The sequence below is a fragment of the Cetorhinus maximus genome, chromosome 30 (genome assembly GCF_964194155.1).
Source record: "Cetorhinus maximus chromosome 30, sCetMax3.hap1.1, whole genome shotgun sequence".
Lineage (NCBI taxonomy): Eukaryota > Metazoa > Chordata > Chondrichthyes > Lamniformes > Cetorhinidae > Cetorhinus > Cetorhinus maximus.
This window is the reverse complement of record NC_135908.1, coordinates 21,222,860-21,242,200: the sequence shown is the minus strand read 5'-3', so window position 1 is coordinate 21,242,200 and position 19,341 is coordinate 21,222,860. Positions and strand designations below refer to the sequence as shown.

Sequence of the window (19,341 nt, the reverse complement as noted above, 5' to 3'; positions counted from 1 at the left end):
TAATGTAGGAAACACAGCAGCCAACAATCAGCAATGTGATAATGATCGTAACTCCATTAAATTCAAGGTTGTTATGGAAAAGGACAAGGATGGGCAAGAAATCAGAGTCCTAAATTGGGGGAAGACCGATTTTAATAAGATCAGCTATGATTTGGCCAGAGTGGACTGGGAGCAGCTACTTAAAGGTAAATCTGCGTCAGAGCAGTGGGACTCATTCAAGAAGGAAATAGGGAGAGTACAGGGCCAACATGTTCCAGTAAAGACAAAGGATGGGACCAACAAATCCAGGGAACCCTGGATGTCGAGCGATATACAGGATTGGATAAAGAGAAAAAGGGAGGCTTATGGCAGATACTGAGGGCTCAAAACAGCAGATGCCCTAGAGGAGTATAGAATGTGTAGGGGGGAACTTAAAAAAGAAATTAGGAGAGCAAAAAGGGGGCATGAAAATACATTGGCAGGTAAAATAAAGGAAAATCCAAAGTTATTTTACAAATACATTAAGAGTAAGAGGATAACTAGGGAAAGAGTAGGGCCCATTAAGGACCATAGTGGTAATTTGTGTGTGGAGCCGGAAGACGTAGGTAGGGTTCTAAATGAATACTTTGTGTTGGTGTTCACAAGTGAGAGGGACAACGTGGGTATGGAAATCAGGCAGATGAACTGTGATATATTAAAGAAATTAGCATTGAAAGGCAGGAGGTTCTAAGTGGTCTGGCAGGCTTAAAAGTAGATAAATCTCCAGGCCCGGATGAAATGTATCCCAGGCTGTTGAATGAGGCAAGGTAAGAGATAGCAGGGGTGCTGGCAATAATTTTCAATACCTCTCTGGCCATAGGAAAGGTGCCAGAGGACCGGAGGACAGCCAATGTGGTACCGTTATTCAAGAAGGGAGGAAGGGATAAACCAGGAAACTACAGGCCAGTCAGTCTAACCTCAGTGGTAGGGAAACTATTGGAAGCAATTCTGAGGGACAGAATTAATCTGCACTTGGAGATTTAATCTACTTTAATGAAGGACAGTCAGCATGGTTTTGTCATGGGAAGGTCATGTCTGACCAATTTGATTGAATTTTTCGAAGAGGTGACCAGGTGTGTAGATGAGGGCAATGCATTTGACATAGTCTACTTGGACTTCCGCAAGGCTTTTGATAAGGTCCCACATGGGAGATTGATAATGAAGGTAAGAGGCCATGGGATCCAAGGCAATTTGGCAAATTGGATCCAGAATTGGTTGAGTGACAGGAAGCAAAGGGTGATGGTCGAGGGGTGTTTTTGTGACTGGATGTCTGTGTCCAGTGGGGTTCCACGGGGATTGGTGTAGGGTCCCTTGCTGCTTGTGGCATATATAAACGATTTAGATTTGAATGTAGGAGGGTTGATCAGTAAGTTCGCGGATGACATGAAAATTGCTGGGATGGTAAATAGTGAGGAGGATAGCCTTAGATTACAGGAGGATATAGACAGGCAGGTCAGCTAGGCTGATCAGTGGCAAATGGAATTTAATCCGGATAAGTGTGAGGTGATGCACTTGGGCAGGACAAACAAGGCACGGGAATACACAATGAATGGTAGGACCCTGGGAAGTACCAAGGATTAGAGGGACCTTGATGTGCATGTCCACCGGTCCCTTAAGGTAGTGGGACAGGTAGATAAGGTGGTTAAGAAGGCATATGGGATACTTGCTTTCATTAGCTGAGGCACAGAATATAAGAACAGGGAGGTTATGTTGGAACTGTATAAAAAGCTGGTTAAGCCACAGCTAGAGTATTGCGTGCAGTTCTGGAATCCGCATTATAGGAAGGATGTGATTGCACTAGAGAGAGTGCAGAGGAGATTTACCAGGGTGTTGCCTGGGCTGGAGAGTTTTAGTTATGAGGAGAGAATGGATAGACTGGGGTTATTTTCCCTGGAGCAGGGGAGATTGAGAGGGGACATGATTGAGGTGTATAAAATTGTGAGGGGCATAGACAGGGTAGACAGGAAGGAACTTTTCCCCTTGGCGGAGGGATCAATAACCAGGGGGCATAGATTTAAGGTAAGGGGCAGGAGGTTTAGAGGGGATGTGAGGAAGAATTTTTTCACCCTGAAAGGGTGGTAGAGGCAGAAACCCTCATAACATTTAAGAAGTATTTGGATGTGCACTTGCAATGCCATGGAATACAATGCCATGGGCCTATGCTGGAAAATGGGATTAGAATAGTTAGGTACTTGTTTGACTGGCGCAGACTTGATGGGCCAAAGGGCCTTTTTCTGTGCTGTAGACCTCGATATTATAATCTGTTCTTGTGAAGTGGCTTGAGGGATAAATATTGGCCAGAATACCAGGAATAACTCCACTGTTCTTCATAATAGTGACATGGGATCTTTAATATCCACCAAAGAAGGTAGACAGGGCCTCTGTTTAATATCACATCCAAAAGACAGATACTAATACTGCACAGGAGTGTCAGCCTAGATTTTGTGCTCAAATCCTGGAGTAGGACTTGAACCCACAACCTTCTGATGCAGAGGCTGAGGCTAGAGTGCATCTAACTGAGTCAAGGCTGACATGCAATCAAATGGGTTGCTTCGCCCTGGATGGTATTGAGATTCTTGAGTGTTGTTGAAGCTGTAGACAGTATCCCATCACACTCCTGGCTTGTGCCTTGTAGGTGGTAGCACATTGCCACATATAATAATTAAAAAATTAGGTTTTGAAACAACCTTAGATTACAATGCTTATTATAACCTCAGGCTTATTAACATCTTTAGAAACATGAAGGACAGAAGTAGGCCAATAAGGCCCTCCGGCCTGCTCTGCCATTTGATTAGATCATGGCTGATCTGAGCCTTAAAACCATTTACCTTTCTTACCTCCATATTCCCTCAATATCCTTCCCTAACAAAAGTCTATTTATCTCCAGGTTGAAAGCTTCCCGGCATCCACAGTCTTTTGCAGGGAGAGAGTTTCAAATTCCTACTACACTGTATGTGGAAAAATATTTCCAGATTTCACATCTGAATGACCTAGCTCTAATTGTTGATTCCCTGACCCCTGTATCTACCCGATCAAATCCTTTTAACATTCTAAGTACTTTGATCAGATCACCCTCAACCTTCTAAAACCTAGGAAATACAAGCCAAGTTTATGCAACCTGTCTTCATAATTGAACCTGCTAAGCCACGGTAGCATTCTGGTGAATCTGGGCTGTTCTCCCGCTCCAAGGCCAGTCTATCCTCCCTGAGGAATAGTGCCCAGAACTTCATGCAGTATTCCAGATTGAGGTTCTGTACTATTCCAGGGACTCTTGATCCACTTCGCTCTACTTCAGATCGGCTCGAGCTCTGAGTCCAAATTGAAGCGGCATTTACAATGACGACAGTATTGGTGCTATACTAAACTGTTTTGCACTAACAACAGTTATAGTGTGAACGCTTCCTGACTTCCCCTTACAATGAATAGTGTGGGGAGGGGTAAGCTGCTAGTTTTGGTTAGTTGTAAGTTAAACTGTATCATGGGGCATGGGAGAAATGTCCCTGAAATGTCCAGCAAAGTAAATGCTGCTAAACCTGTGGTAGTGCCCCAGGCATTCTGTGAACATTTCCTAACACTGAGAGCTTAAACATTCCTGAAAATACCAGATACCTGGAAAACTCCCAGAAATGGTAATGGTTTTAAAGAGCAGAATTCCACATATGCTGCACATTCCAAACAACAGATAAACAAGCAGTGAGTTAAATATTTTTAATACTTTTCAAACCTTTGCAGGGTTATGCTCATGATTTATCCTTTCACCTGAACCCTCTGTTAAATTCAAACCTGTAACTCATTTTCAGGTGTGCAACTGTTCAGTATGTAGATCGCTGAACATCTTGATTATATTCCAGCTGGTTAATCAAACTTGGGTATGTGTAAATCATCAGAAGCCATGGATCAGCTTCAGGTACCTTGATGTTTAATCTGGTGATGCGTGTTTATGAGGGTCAGGGATAGAAAGCAATCTCCTATGTTGCTCAAACATTTACATCATTAAGTGTGGCATTGGCACGGTAGTGTCAGAAGTATGGGTTTTCTTTATCGTGATTGTCGCTGACTCTTGATATCATGATCACTCATGCATAGGATGTTGCTGTGTCCTCATTGACCTTGAGGTCGCTGCTGCCTCCTGACATGTCAGGTTCCTTTGTTATGAAGGTCATGAACTTCCTGTAATATTGTGTGCAGTATCCACAGCAGTTGTTCCAAACTCACACCACCTGTTTGCGGAACCAAAGAAGAGTCATATTGGACTCGAAACATTAACTCTCTCTCTCTCTCCACAGATGCTGCCACACCTGCTGAGTTTTTACAGCATTTTCTGTTTTTATTCCATCCTTAACATCCTCAGTACTTTGCATGGAGTGTCTCACTACCTCTGCAACCTCTTGCAGCCCTACAACTCTCTGAGATCACTCAAATTCTGGCCTCTTGAGCATCCCAGATTTTTATTGATCAGCCATTGGTGGCTGCGTCTTCAGCTGCCTAGGACTTAAATTCTGGAATTCCCTCCATAAACCTCACTGCCTCTTTACCTCTGCTTCCTTGAAACCTATCTCTTTGGTCAAGCTTTGGTCATCTGTCCTAATATTTCCTTATGTTGCTTAGTGTCAAATTCTGTCTGATAATCCTTCTGTAAAGCACCTCAAGGCATTTTATTACATTAAATACGCTAAATCAGTGCAGGCTGTTAAGGTTGTACATCTTTCCTTGGGGAAAAGCAAGTTTGTAGAATTCCAGTTGCTTCAAATGTCCCTTCCTCCACCAATCCCTAGTGAACAGGAGGTCAGCGTCACCATATTCTGATATATAACAGGTGAAGGTTTGCCTAATGCTTTTCTTGGTGCCATTTCCAGAACTGCCTGAGAGAAGGATCGTTCACTTTCCTTGTGGCGTGAGGGTGGAGTTAAGCTGCAGCGCCATATTCTCCAATGTAATGATCGTTTATGCCAACATCAAGGCGAGACCTTCGCAGGTGGCCGAGTGCAAAGTTTCCCTTTGGAAACCAGAGGTGAGTCATTGTAACGCAAATACTAATGGCATGGCCTGAGGCTGAAGTTTCTGTCCACCGCTTCAGCATTGTCAGTATCTTGCACCGACTTGGATGAACAGTTAAGAACAGACAAGTTGCACTAATGCAGCTGAATAATGTCTTGAGTAAAATAATAATTAATTCTGTTTGTGACAAATTCTTGCTTTCACCAATACAGAACTTGTCAGATTATCCATGTCTTCAATCACTAATCATCTTGTGTGAAAACACATTGAGGACTGAGGTGATGTTGGGAAGAATTGTTCTGGTTGTTGTGAGAGGCATCAGTTGCTTTGCTTTTGAATGACTTATGATATTGCTGCACATAGCAACCAGAGCAGTTAATCCTCAGTGTGAGAGTGAGTCTTTACCCCCTAGCCAGTGTGTGGGGTGTAGGATGTAATTCCCTCACCCCAAATGCATGGGTTATAGGATATGATTCCCTCACCCCCAGATTGTGGGGTATAGGATGTGATTTTTTTCTTCCCCAGTGTACGGTGTATAGAATGTGATTTCCTCTCCCCCAAGGTGCAGGGTAAAGGATGTGATTTTTCTCTAACCCAGTGTGTGGGGTGCAGGATGTGATTTCCCCACCCCCCAGTGTGTGGGGTGCAGGATGTGATTTCCCCACCCCCCAGTGTGTGGGGTAAAGGATGTGATTTTCCTCTCCCCCCAGTTTGTGGGGTGCAGGATGTGATTTTCCTCTCCCCCCAGTGTGTGGGGTAAAGGATGTGATTTTCCTCTCCCCCCAGTGTGTGGGGTAAAGGATGTGATTTTCCTCTCCCCCCAGTGTGTGGGGTAAAGGATGTGATTTTCCTCTCCCCCCAGTGTGTGGGGTAAAGGATGTGATTTTCCCCACCCCCCAGTGTGTGGGGTAAAGGATGTGATTTTCCTCTCCCCCCAGTGTGTGGGGTAAAGGATGTGATTTTCCTCTCCCCCCAGTGTGTGGGGTAAAGGATGTGGTTTTCCTCTCCCCCCAGTGTGTGGGGTAAAGGATGTGGTTTTCCTCTCCCCCCAGTTTGTAGGGTAAAGGATGTGGTTTTCCGCTTCCCCCAGTGTGTGGGGTGCAGGATGCCAAGTTCATAAAAGGTATATCTGGATAAGACAGCTCACTGGAAGGACAACTGACACCCCTGTTCTAACTGACACCAACTGGTCAGGGATACTATTATATATGGCAACTCCCAAATTCCTTCAGCCATCACATGCCTTGGAGGTCATAAGCAGAGGACAAAGATTGACATAAACCTTCTGAGTAACCTTGTGACCAGGCAGTATATTGCAGGGTGGATTGTGGTATGTACTTTTTGACAGTCACAAGCTGCCAAGTCAACATCCATTACAGCGTAAGCTCGTACCTCTTGAGCAATGGTCAATTCGGTGTCAAAAGCATGGCCATGGATCCAGTTGGTAAACATGTTTTTTTTTCTAGCCAGTGCTGGCTTTATGGCTTACCAGAACGTACAGGGTAGGAATGTGTTTCAGGAATGCTTTTTGTTTAAGCTGCTCCTCCGCTGTCCAAATGGAAAGGTATGATGATGTATTTTTTTTGCTATCACAATGTATATTCAATTGTTTTGCCTCCTTAGCACCCACTATTTCAGGGTTTCCTTCCCTCCTCTGCTGACGGAGGCTATTGGAAAGGGCTGCCAGTGGCCTGGAGCAATCCGGTTCACAATAGCAGGGCCTGACAATTTAGACTGACAATGGGATCTAACCTAAAGGATTCAATCATGCTAAAGTCGCTGCTGGATGGGTCCTGCAACCTAGGAAATGCAACCTAGGTACAGAGGCATGTTTATGGAACAAACAGAAAAATAAAGAAGCTGGGCTGAGTGATAAATAAACTCTAGATGCTTTTTTTCTTTACAATTTTGGCATATGTTGAGATGTGTTAGATGATTGGTACCTTTTTATTTTTGCCACAGGAGTTGGCAGATGCCTGTTCAGACTTCGATGGAGAATCATCCCAAATCGACTCCCTGCTGTCTTCTCTCAATGATGACCAGCAGTCAGACACTACACTGAAACTGTGCGGCCTGCATAAACTGAAGGTAACAAAAAAAAACCTTGCATTTAAATAGCACCTTTCACAATCTCAGTACTTCCCAAAGCACTTTACAGCCAATTAAATGATTTTTAAAGTGTAGTCACTGTTGTAATGCAGGAAAACGAGAGTCAATTTGCACACAGCTAACTCCCACAAACAGAAATGTGGCAATGACCAGATAATCTGTTTTTGTGATGTTGGTTGAGGGATAAATATTGGCCAGGACACCAGAAGAACTCCCTGGCTCGTTTTCAAAATCTCAAGGGCAATTAGGGATGGGCAATAAATGCTGGCCTAGCCAGCCCACATCCTGTGAATGAATAAAAAAAAAAAATAGAATTGGATCTTTTCCATCCACCAGAGGGAACAGATGGAACCTTGATTTGAAGTCTCATTGAAAAGACGGTTCCTCTGACAATGCAGCACTCCCTAGATACTGGAATATTAGCCTCAATTATATGCTCAATTCTCAGACACCAGGTGGCACAGACTCCAGTTGAGGCCACTGAAGGGTTCTGAATATGGTTCCCTGCTTGTCTTGCCAGGCCAGAAATTTCAGTTTGTGTGCCAAACAGCAGTGTGTTGTCAGAATGCTCTTTCAATATCCAGTCCGAGATGAGCTGCAACTTCTTTTAGTTAAACTTTGGGAAGACAGAATTCATTGTCTTTACCTCCTGCCACAAACTCTGTTCCCTCAGCACCAATTGCATCCTCGTCTCTAGCCGCTGTCTCAGGCTGAATCAGACTGTTAGCAGTCTCAGCAAACTATTTGACCCTGGCCACATCTCTGATGCTATATCCCCGCCATCACAAAAACTACCCACTTCCAATTCTGTAGACAAAAACAGAAAATGCTGGAAAATCTCAGCAGGTCCGATAGCATCTCTGGAGAGAGAAAAACAAAGTTAACGTTTCGAATCCGTATAATCCTTCTTTAGAGCTCTCCAGCATTTTCTATTTTTGTTTCAGATTTCCAGCATCCACAGTAGAATTGCCCAACTTGGCCCCTGCTTCTGCCCATCAGCTGTGGAACCCTTATCCATGCCTTTGCCACCTTTTGTGCTCACCAACCTACTTTGTCAGCCAAGCCTCCAACGCCACAGATTTAAAATTCTTATCCTCGTGTTTAAATCCCTTCATGACCTTGCCATGCCTATCTCTGTGACCTCCAGCCCTACAACCCTTGGAGAACTCTCAAATCTGGCCCTCTAAACCCTTTACCCCCTCAGTCCCCCGTTCATTAGTAGTTGTGACTTCAACTCCCTGGGCCCTGTGCTCTAGAATTCCCTCCCTAAATGCCTCCAATGGGGGCTTGTAGCGCAGTGGATAACATCCCTGCCTCTGAGCCAAAAGCTTCAAGTTCAAGTCGCACTTCAGGACTTGATGGTCAAGGAAGATGCGTTCATAATGCGCCCAAAAAGGTTGACTATCAATTTGTAAATCCTTCCAATACAAGCCAATGGCAGGCAATAAGAGTGGGTGAGATTCCTGGTGAGCCATGTGATGGAAAGAATGTACCATCACTATCCATACTTTCATGTGTGTAAAAGTGTATGTAGTCACAGCAATTCAGACTATGGGGGAGCCAGTTGGCTGGGCTGCCGGTGTGGATCAGATGGGTGCCAACAGGTGCATGGGGTTCGATCTCCATTCCAGCTGGTGTGGATTTGGGACCTGCCTCCTTGCCCTACGATGGTGGGGCTGTGGGTCAGACCTGCCTTCGGGCAGCGAACTGAAGAAGAAGCCCCTCCACCTCTTTCTTCTTCTTTAAGACCCTCTTGAACACTGTCCTTTCTTACCAAGCTTCTAATCATCCCTCCTAATAGCATTTCCTCTGCGTTACTACTGCTTTTTGCTGTGGAACATTTTTCTACATCAAAGGCACTATAATCAATGCAAGTTGTTGTTGCTTGATGATGTACACTTCGAGCACTTTTAGTTTTCCCGTTTAACTTTTACCCATAGGTCAGTCGACCTTAAGTATGCAAGGTCAGCCGGGTGTCAGACATGGCCTGTCCATCCTACTGTTGCTCACACTACCAGTCAAACCAACCAATAGGGGCAATGAATGAACAGCTACAATCTGTTGAGCCCATATTCATGGTGGGTTTAAAGGAAGACACCAGCCTTCCTACAGAATATTTTCAATAAAACTAAGGGGATGGTGTGGTGGTATTGTCACTGGACTGAACTAGTATTCCAGAGACCCAGGGGAATGCTCTGGAGACCTGGGTTCGAATCCCAGATGGTGGAATTTGAATTCAATAAAAATCTGGAATTAAAAGTCTAATGATGACCATGAAACCATTGTCGATTGTTGAAAAAACTAATCTGGTTCACTAATGTCCTTTAGGGAAGGAAATCTGCTGTCCTTACCTGGTCTGGCCTACATGTGACTCCGAACCCACAGCAATGTGGTTGACTCTTAAATGCCCAATATCAAACCGCTACAAAGTCTGCAAAAAGGAATGAAACAGGATGGACCACCCAGCATTGATCTAGGCACCGGAAATGACAACTCAGCCCTGTTGACCCTGCAAAGTCCTCCTTATTAACATCTGGGGGCTAGTGCCAAAATTGGGAGAGCTGTCTCACAGACTGACATAGCCATCTTCACGGAATCATATCTTAGAGATAATGTCCCAGAGACCACCATCACCATCCCTGGGTATGTTCTGTCCCACCGGCAGGACAGACCCAGCAGAGGTGGCGGCACAGTAGTATACAGTGGCGAGGGTGTTGCCATGGGAGTTCTCAACATCGACTCTGGACCCCATAAAGTCTCATGGCATCAGGTCAAACATGGGCAAGTAAACCTCCTGCTGATTACCATGTAACGCCCTCCCTCAGCTGATGAATCAGTACTCCTCCATGTTGAACACCACTTGGAGGAAGCACTGAGGGAGGCAAGGATGCAGATTGTACTCTGGTGAGGAACTTTAATGTCCATTACCCGGGGTGACTTGGTAGCACCACTACTGACCGAGCTGGCCGAGTCCTAAATGACACAGCTGCTAGACTGGGTATGCGGCAAGTGGTGAGGGAACCAACAAGAGGGAAAAACATACTTGACCTCATTCTCACCAACCCGCCTGACGCAGATGCATCTGTCCATGACAGTATCGGTAGGAGTGCCTCGTGGAGATAAAGTCTTGCCTTCACATTGAGGATACCCTCCATCGTGTTGTGTGGCACTACCACCGTGCTAAATGGGATAGATTTTGAACAGATCTAGCAATTCGAGACTAGTTATCCATGAGGCCATGAGGCATCCATCAGCAGCAGCAGAATTGTACTTGGACACAATCTGTAACCTCATGGCCCGACATATCCCCCACTCTACCATTACCATCAAGCCAGGGGATCAACCCTGGATCAATGAAGAGTGCAGGAGGGTATGCCAGGAGCAGCACCAGGCATACCTAAAAATGAGGTGTCAACCTGGTGAAGCTATAACACAGGACTATTGCATGCCTAACATAATAAGCAGCAAGTGATAGACTGAGCTAAGCGAACCCATAACCAACAGATCAAATCGAAGCTCTGCAGTCCTGCCACATCCAGTCGTGAATGGTGATGGACAATTAAACAACTCACTGGAGGAGGAGGCTCCACAAATATCCCCATCCTCAAAGATGGGGGAGCCCAGCACATCAATGTAAAAGATAAGGCTGAAGCATTTGCAACAATCTTCAGCCAGAAGTGCTGAGTGGATGATCCATCTCGGCCTCCTGCGGAGCTCCCCAGCATCACAGGTGCCAGTCTTCGGCCAATTCGATTCATTCCATGTGATATCAGGAAACGGCTGAAAGCACTTGATACTGCAGAGGCTATGGGCCCTGACAATATTTCGGCAATAGCACCAGAACTTGCTGCACCCCCAGCCAAGCTGTTCCAGTACAGCTACAACATTGGCATCTACCTGGCTATGTGAAAAATTGCCCAGGTATGTCCTGTATACAAAAAGCAGGAGAAATCCAACCCAGCTAATTAATGCCCCATCAGTCCACTCTCCATCATCAGTAAAGTAATGGAAGGGGTCATCAACTGTGCTATCAAGCGGCAGTGCTCAGCAATAACCTGCTCACTGATACCCAGTTTGGGTTCTGCCAGGGCCACTCAGCTCCTGACCTCATTACAGCCTTGGTTCAAACATGGACCAAAGAGCTGAACTCCCGGGATGAGGTGAGAATGACTGCCCTTGACATCAAGGCCACATTTGACGGAGTGTGGCATCAAGAAGCCCTAGCAAAACTGGAGTCAATGGGAATTGGGGGAAAACTCTCCACTGGTTGGAGTCATACCTAGTACAAAGGAAAATGGTTGTGGTTGTTGGAGGTCAATCATCTCAGCTCCAGGAACATCACTGCAGGGGTTCCTCAGGGTAGTGTCCTTGGCCCAACCATCTTCAGCTGCTTCATCAATGACCTTCCTTCCATCATAAGGTCAGAAGTGAGGATGTTCACTGATGATTGCACAATGTTCAGCACCATTCGCGACTTCTCAGATACTCAAGTAGTGCATGTCCAAATGCAGCAAGACCTGGACAACATCCAGGTTTGGGCTGACAAGCGGCAAGTAACATTCGCGCCACACAAGTCCCAGGAAATGACCATCTCCAACAAGAAAGAATCTAACCATTGCCCCTTGACATTCAATGGCATTACCATCACTGAATCCCCCACTATCAACATCCTGGGGGTTACCATTTGACCAGAAACTGAACTGGACTAGCCATATAAATACTGTGACTACTAGAGCATGTCAGAGGCTAGGAATCCTGCAACGAGTAACTCACCTCCTGACTTCCCAAAGCCTGTCCACCATTTACAAGGCACAGGTCAGGAGCGTGATGGAAATACTCCCCACTTGCCTGGATGAGGGCATCTCCCACAACACACCATCCAGGACAAAGCAGCCTGTTTGATTGGCACCCCATCCACAAACATTCACTCCCTCCACCACCGACGCACAGTAGCAGCAATGTGTACCATCTACAAGATGCACTGCAGGAATTCACCAAGGCTACTTAGACAGCACCTTCCAAACCAATGATCATTACCATCTAGAAGGACAAGGGCAGCAGATAGATGGGAACACCACCACCTGGAAGTTCCCTTCCAAGTTACTCCCCATCCTGACTTGGAAATATATCGCCGTTCCTTCAATGTCGCTGGGTCAAAATGCTGGAACTCCCTCCTTAAAAGCACTGTGGGTGTACCTACACCACATGGTCTGCAGCAGTTGAAGAAGGCAGCTCACCACCAGCTTCTCAAGGGCAACTAGGGATGGGCAATAAATGCTGGCCCAGCCAGCAAAGCCCACATCCCATGAATGAATTAAAAAAAAACACTTTCACATTGGGTAGCAGTAATCTGCAAGTCACTTCCCCCAAAAATGTTTGGGGTCAATTGAAGCTTTCAAGGCTGGGATCTTGTTATTAGGCAGGTACAAATCAGCCATGATCCAATTGAATGGCGTTGCAGGCCAGAGGGGCTGAATGTCCTCCTCCTGATCCTTCATTCATAATATCCAGAAATAAAGGAGTTGATTTGCACAAACTCCTCCTTTATCCTCCACTTCATGTCCAAAAGTCCTGCATGTTTCTGAGCTGCATACCATGGCAACCAATGTTCTTATGAGTTTTCTTCAATATCCAGACTCTGGTACACATGGTTGATAACACTGGCACGAGTGACACTGGTGCATTTGATAGTTTATGCTAACCTGCCACCTTTACTTGGCTCAGAGCGCTGTGACCACTCTGACTTTTACCATCATTGCTCCTGCTGCAGCTGGATTATGAAGGGGTGTTTCCCGTGTTTCTATTCAGTAGATCACTTGATATGTTTGTTGGTGGACAATAACCCACAAAAGAATGCTATTTTGAGCTTTAGCCATCCTGAATTAACTAAGAGCATGGGAAGAGAAGGAGGCTATTTAGTGCCTCATGTCTATTCCAATATTCAGCTAGATCATGGCTGATTTGTAAGGAAGGCAGATTTCCTTCCCTAAAGTGAACCAGAGGGGTTTATACGACAATAGATAGTTTCATGGTCACTATTACTGAGACTAGCTTAAGATTCCAGATTTATTGATTGGATTTAAATTCCTCTGGCTGCCACAGTAGGATTTAAACCCATGTCCTCAGAGCATTAGCCTGGGCCTCTAGACTACTAGTCCAGTGACATTACCACTACACCATTACATGCTTTCTCAGAAGCAGGTGATTTTCCTTTAGCACGTTTTTGTTTAGTATGTCATTTTTCAGAACACATTAGGAGTGTTACACAGGGGATAGCTGTATGTTGCCCAAAATGGAAAACAAAGCTGTTGTTCTTGGGAACTCTTCTTAATGTCCGTTTCTGTTTCTACAGCAACCTTTGATCCTACGGGTGACCCTACAGTGCCGGTATTTTAAGGAAAAGCCGAAGATGGAAGAAACGACAATAGTGAACTTGGGGCACCCCTTGGTGGCACAGCTGGAGCTATACAGGACAATGCCCACCGCTCAAGTGGAAGGGGACTCCACCAGCACTAACCAAGACTGTGCCCTGGCACTCAACAGCACCGTCACAAAGGATATGAGCAGGGCCTGCGGGTCAGGAACATGGACGTATACTAATAATCAAGAGGTTAAGCCGTCAACTCACCCGGCTGGATGGTTCAACCAACCAGAGGAAAATGACGAGAGCGATGTATCAAATGGGAATCGGTAGCATGTTGAACTGAGCGGACAGATCAAGTTTTATTCAGAGTGTACTAAATATTAAATATTTGTAGTTATGCACTCAACAGAAACGTTACACTTAGGTCAGGTACTTATATTTTCAATAGGTTTGCTGGCAACTTCTCCTCAGTTCCCAGGCTCGGTGATTAGTATTGGGAGGACTCGGTCCAATTTGTATGAAGTAATTGATAATTTGATTGTCAGTCTGCCGAATTTGCTTCTTGGAGCCAATCAAGTTGTTACTGCCATCCCAGAAATTACTGCTTATTTCTGGAATTAGATGGGTAGTTGTCCGGTGAGGCGCTTCACCTACAGACTGTGGCAGAGGATGCCCCATCGGTAGTGCCATCTCCGATAGCCCTCTCATGCCAACAGGATCCAGGCAAACCTAACCAAAGTCTGCCAGAAAGGAAATCTAATGCTTGGGTTCATGGCTTGTTTTGTGAATGCTTGCTCCCATTTGGAAATAACTGACCATCTCTTTGTTGTTGACAGCTTCTAAACGGTTAGCTTATTGACTTATGAAATCGATGAGACATTGCCAAGTCATCATAACTGGAGAATTAATAACTCTACTATCGCTTCATCTAACCTTGAACTATTAGTGGTATACATCTGGGGAAACATTCTCATCCTTAGCTCTCCCAGTGGCCCTTTTGCCAATTTGAATGCAGATCCACACTCACCCATAGGCAGGCACTTGGGGTGATCTTACACTGGCTGAATTTATACTCCAGTCACCTCCACTGACTGTTCCTCCCACTGACACCAATTATAAAATTGCTGCTTATTTCTTGTGAACATTCAAATAGTTGGAATCTAGTCAATACAAGATCTGATGCCTCCAATGTAGGAAGTGTCATGTAAATATACCGTCAATGTGCGATGGAGCCAGTGGCAGGATTTCCTGCAGTAAGTAATTAGCCATAGTCCACAAAGGACCATAGATATCTCGCTAAATTAGAGACATATAATTGGTCATATATAGCTTGAGGGCATGGTGACAGGAGGCAGGCCACCATGAACTACCACAGCTGGTATGGGGATTGAACCCACGCTGTTGGAGTCATCCTGCTTATACTCTAGCCATGTAGCCAACTAAGCTAACCGACCCCCACATAGACAAGCTTTATAGATTGCTGAAGATAATCTGATCCTAACCTCGGACCTTAAAGTCTCAATATAATCACTGTTGCATCCTTTGTCAAGTTGGATGTTTCAGGTCCTGCCATTACTTCTTTTGTTCTTAATCACTTCATTCGTTTCTAATGCTGAGCAGTCTGTCAATATAACTGACATCACATCTAAGGCTTCATGAGGGGGTAGTCGGGTTACTCCAGTTCATGATATTGCCATGTGTTTTGGAGAGTGGGACACTAAAGCAACTACATCATTCTGTTTGCCAACATAGTGTAAGTGCCCAATACTCATGGGCGAACTTTAACAATGAGTGTTGTTAAGTTTGGATGTATATGTACAAACGCAATATCCTCACGGAAGCATTTCCCATCAAAGACACAGGATAGGGATGAACAGCATTTTTCTTCCATTATTGAAGATGAAGCCAATTGGAATTGCTTTTTCCTGGCTGAGGTCATGTAACCCTGCATAGTACTTAAGATCTGAAATGGAATCTGGGCAATTATTGTTCAATACTATACTCATTGGATAAACTCACTGAACCCAAGATGCATTTTTAAGGCAGATTTTGCAAGGGCTTTGTTACTTGTTTCTGATGCCCACATATAGTCCTATGCGATGGAAAGTAATGCATTAATTATAGAATGTCAAGACCATAAAATGGTAGCAAACAATCCAAGGTGTTATTTAGGTCAGTATTCTAGAAGCTGTAGTTCTTCTTTATATCGATTAATGATCGAATCATGTTTAAAAGTCTGATTCAGTTTTATTCTCTTGTTTATTTTGTGTTGAACGAGTTGTTAACTTTGTTTGTTCTAAGCTAATTTTCTTTTTTTCATTCATTCATGGGATGTGGGCATCGTTGGCTAGGCCAGCATTTATTCCCATCCCTAATTGCCCTTGAGAAGGTGGTGGTGAGCTGCCTTCTTGAACCACTGCAGTCCATGTGGTATAGGTACACCCACAGTGCTGTTAAGGAGGGAATTCCAGGATTTTGACCCAGTGATAGTGAAGGAATGTTCCAAGCCTTCAATGGTTTGTGAATGGGAGTGTTGTAAACAAGAGCTATCTAATCACACTTCATACCATTGTTTATAAAAGAATTTTCTGTTTCTGATTATTGAGGCTGATGGCAGATCCCCTTACTGGAGAAGAGGAGGTAGGAGATAGGATTGGCAAGTCTGCCTTTGAAGGAAATAGCACTATACATTGCAGATCTTCAATTAGATGAGGAATTTACCTTGTACATGGAAAGAAGATGGCATTGTGCTTTGCAACAACGTTGGCACTCTACATTAAAATGTAGGGTAGGTACTTGTTATGATTTGTCCATCAGAGTTAATGAATAAAAAGCTGTGAGGTGAACTTCCTAATAGTTCCTGATGTGTGTTCCCAAAGAGTGAACCAAGTGCACTAGAGTTGAAAACGTTCTCCTGTAAATCCAATTGGCATTTGCTTGCTGCATTCAATGAGCCAGACGTCAGTATTGTAAATGAGCACTAATTCCATGATACATTTTGGACACACATTCGCACAAAGTCAGCTGGTGTTGGCAGAGTTTCTGGACTCTGTGGACTGGTGCTCAGTTTTTACAAAATGTATTTAAGCCATGTGTTGCAGTTTATAAAGAGAGCAGGTCATCCAGGCTCTGTGATGTGAGTCGAAGTTACATAAATTTGCCTCTACTGTTCTCTATATAGTCATTTCCTCAGGACAGTGGAAGAAGACACCTAACAAAGACTCGATGTTCGTTCCACAGGGAAGGGAGGATAAATACAGAGTGGCACTTGAGAGTCTCAACGTTAGTTAGTAGGAGAACCACACATACGAAAACCCCTTAAGCAGCATTGTGTTTTATGCGCTGCATGTAATGGGAAAAAATGCATTAAATAGATAATATTCAGAACACTGCTGATAGTGAGATATTGTGTGATACAGTGTGAGAGAAATCTGATTTTTCCGGTTACACCCCAGGTTGGAAAATTGCTGGTCAACATGACGTAGGACGTTTTGATATTTTGCACAGCATCGGATTAGAAATGAAGTTTTAAAATATCGTCTAGTTCCAGGGTTAATCTGCTGAGAGCTGTGCAAATTTCAGTGGCCAGAAGCTGATGCCTTCTCCACATGCTCTGGGATCTTTCTTTAGATTTTATTAGGTTGTATTTATTTTTACGTGGATGTTATTTTTGGTGATGATTAAAGTTCTTAAGCTACCAAAGTTCTCAAGAAGGCTGGACACCTGGCCTCAATTACAGTTCTCATTCCCCAGTTTTAGAGCACATGTTTGTAACTGGACCTTTTCTCTGCAAGAGCTGGTACCTTAACAAGATTTAAAAGGGTTAAATGGTGACAAAGAATTATTGAGACCTTTTACATTTTTTTTGTGGCTAATATTTTGTTCTGATGGGGCTGTGGAAACAGGAGAGCCCTAGGGAAAAACCTTGACTTTTGTGTGTCAATGCAAAGCTGGTGATAGCAAGTTGGCAGGTTTTACAGCTCTCTCATTGAGGTCCCAACGGAGAAGTGTACAGCAGCCTGTGGACAGTCTCTCACCGGTTTTATGCTATCTCACAAAGTCAAGACTTACCGCAGTGAGGTTAAACTGTCAGGTGTGAGGGAGTTGGCAAAGTTCAGTTACAGCAATCAACCGTGCAAAAAGACAAGTGAGAGAGCCAACCCCCCTCCAAAGTATCAACAGCTGAATTAGCACAACGGGTCATTTCTACCTAAATCCCCGGTGGAACATTAATGTAATCGGACCTGCTGTCATCTTTGAATTTCATGAAAATAAAAACAGCATGGATTGGAGCAAAAACAGAAAGTGCTGGAAAAATTCAGCAAGTCTGACAGCATCTACCTTTAGAGAAAAACAAAGTTAATGTTTTGAGTCTGTATGACCCTTCCTCAGAGCCATACAGGTCATATGGAGTCAAAACGTTAACTTTGTTTTTCTCTCTCCACAGATGCTGACAGACCTGCTGAGTTTTTCCAGCATTTTCTGTTTTTGTTTCAGATTTCCAGCATCCGCAGTATTTTGCTTTTATCTTAGTATGGAGTGGAAATTGGCCAACTGATCCAACATGTTGATTCCCCATCAGGCAAGTTAGTTCAAATTTACCCTCACGGTTTCAGCTGGCAACTGTACCTTCCTGCTGATGTTATTCCAGCTCCCTCACATTTGTGAACTTGATTATTTCACCTCCTTAACTCATCAGTACACCTCTTGAAACAAAATGATTCCAGAAAATCATGGCAAAGTTAGTGATATTCCTTTGGAACAATTACATTTATTTAAGGAATCCTGTTCAAGATTCCATTTTTAGTTCATCATCCCTCCCCATCTCTGTAACCTCCTCCAGCCTTACGATTCTCTTGTGAACACTGTTACTCCAGCTCTGGGCTCTGGTGCATCTGCCCACGCTCTTCACAGCACCTCCACTGGTCATGCTTTCAACTTCCTGGTCTTTTAAGCTCTTCTCATTCCTCTTTTAAGACATTCCTTTAAACTTACCTCTCCGACCAAGCTTTTGGTCATCTCTGCCAATAATGCCTTATGTAACTCAGTATTAAATCTACTTGTTTGATTACACTCTTGTGAACATTTTACTACATTTAGGTGCTATATAAATGCAAATTGTTGATATAAGTAGTCTGGTCCCAGCCTTTTAATTCAAGAATCTGATTATGGTTTGTCAGTAAAACAGTATATACACATACTGTGATACAAACAATATTGATCAGGAACATCAGCTTCAAGCACTGGTCCGTGCCGTCGCAGCGTTGGGAGATGCTACATTTGGGCCAAATCTTCCTCGGGCTAGGGAAGATAAAAGGGCAACCAGGGCTTTCCCTATTGACCCCTGTTAAAAGGTGCCTGGGCATTCAGTGAGGCCAAGATATGGCATCGCTGTGATGGTCCCCAATGTCAAATAGTCAGCTAGCACATACATCGTTGTTTAAGCTCACATGTGAATTTTGACCGCTTGAGTTGAGTTAGCAGAGGGCTTGTGAAACTGAATACCAGCGAATCAAGACATTGAAGAGAGGAGGAAGTGTGGGATGACTGTGCAGTATAAACACATCTAGCTTATCTTTTGTTTTATATTAAAATTGTCATTTGATACTAATATTTAAGTTTTACATGAAGTTGTTTTACTTTAAATGTAGTGTTATTTAATTAACTGAAATATAGAGTTGGGAATATTATATGATTTTTGTTCTAGTAACACTGGAATATTAAATTGTGTCACTTCAGAACCTGGTTTTCTCTCGTCTCATATGTTATAACGACGTGGAACTTCATGTGACAGCGGATGTTGGTTTGACCTATCACACTGGGGAGAATCAGTCAGTGGATGGTGGTGGAAT

General features: G+C 44.0%; 1 protein-coding gene across 3 annotated transcripts in view; it reads left to right on the top strand.

Annotated features, from left to right (window-relative positions):
* The window catches only part of malt3 (MALT paracaspase 3), a 113,821-nt gene extending 94,591 nt beyond the window's left edge, over nt 1-19,230 (top strand). For all 3 annotated transcript variants that reach the window (XM_078532593.1, XM_078532591.1, XM_078532594.1), the window contains 3 exons: nt 4,875-5,029; nt 6,979-7,104; nt 13,478-19,230. In XM_078532593.1, coding sequence (XP_078388719.1) covers nt 4,875-5,029; nt 6,979-7,104; nt 13,478-13,819 — 623 coding nt within the window. In that variant the 3' untranslated portion in view covers nt 13,820-19,230. The remainder of the gene's footprint in view (nt 1-4,874; nt 5,030-6,978; nt 7,105-13,477) is intronic.
* The last annotated feature ends 111 nt before the right edge of the window (nt 19,231-19,341 follow it).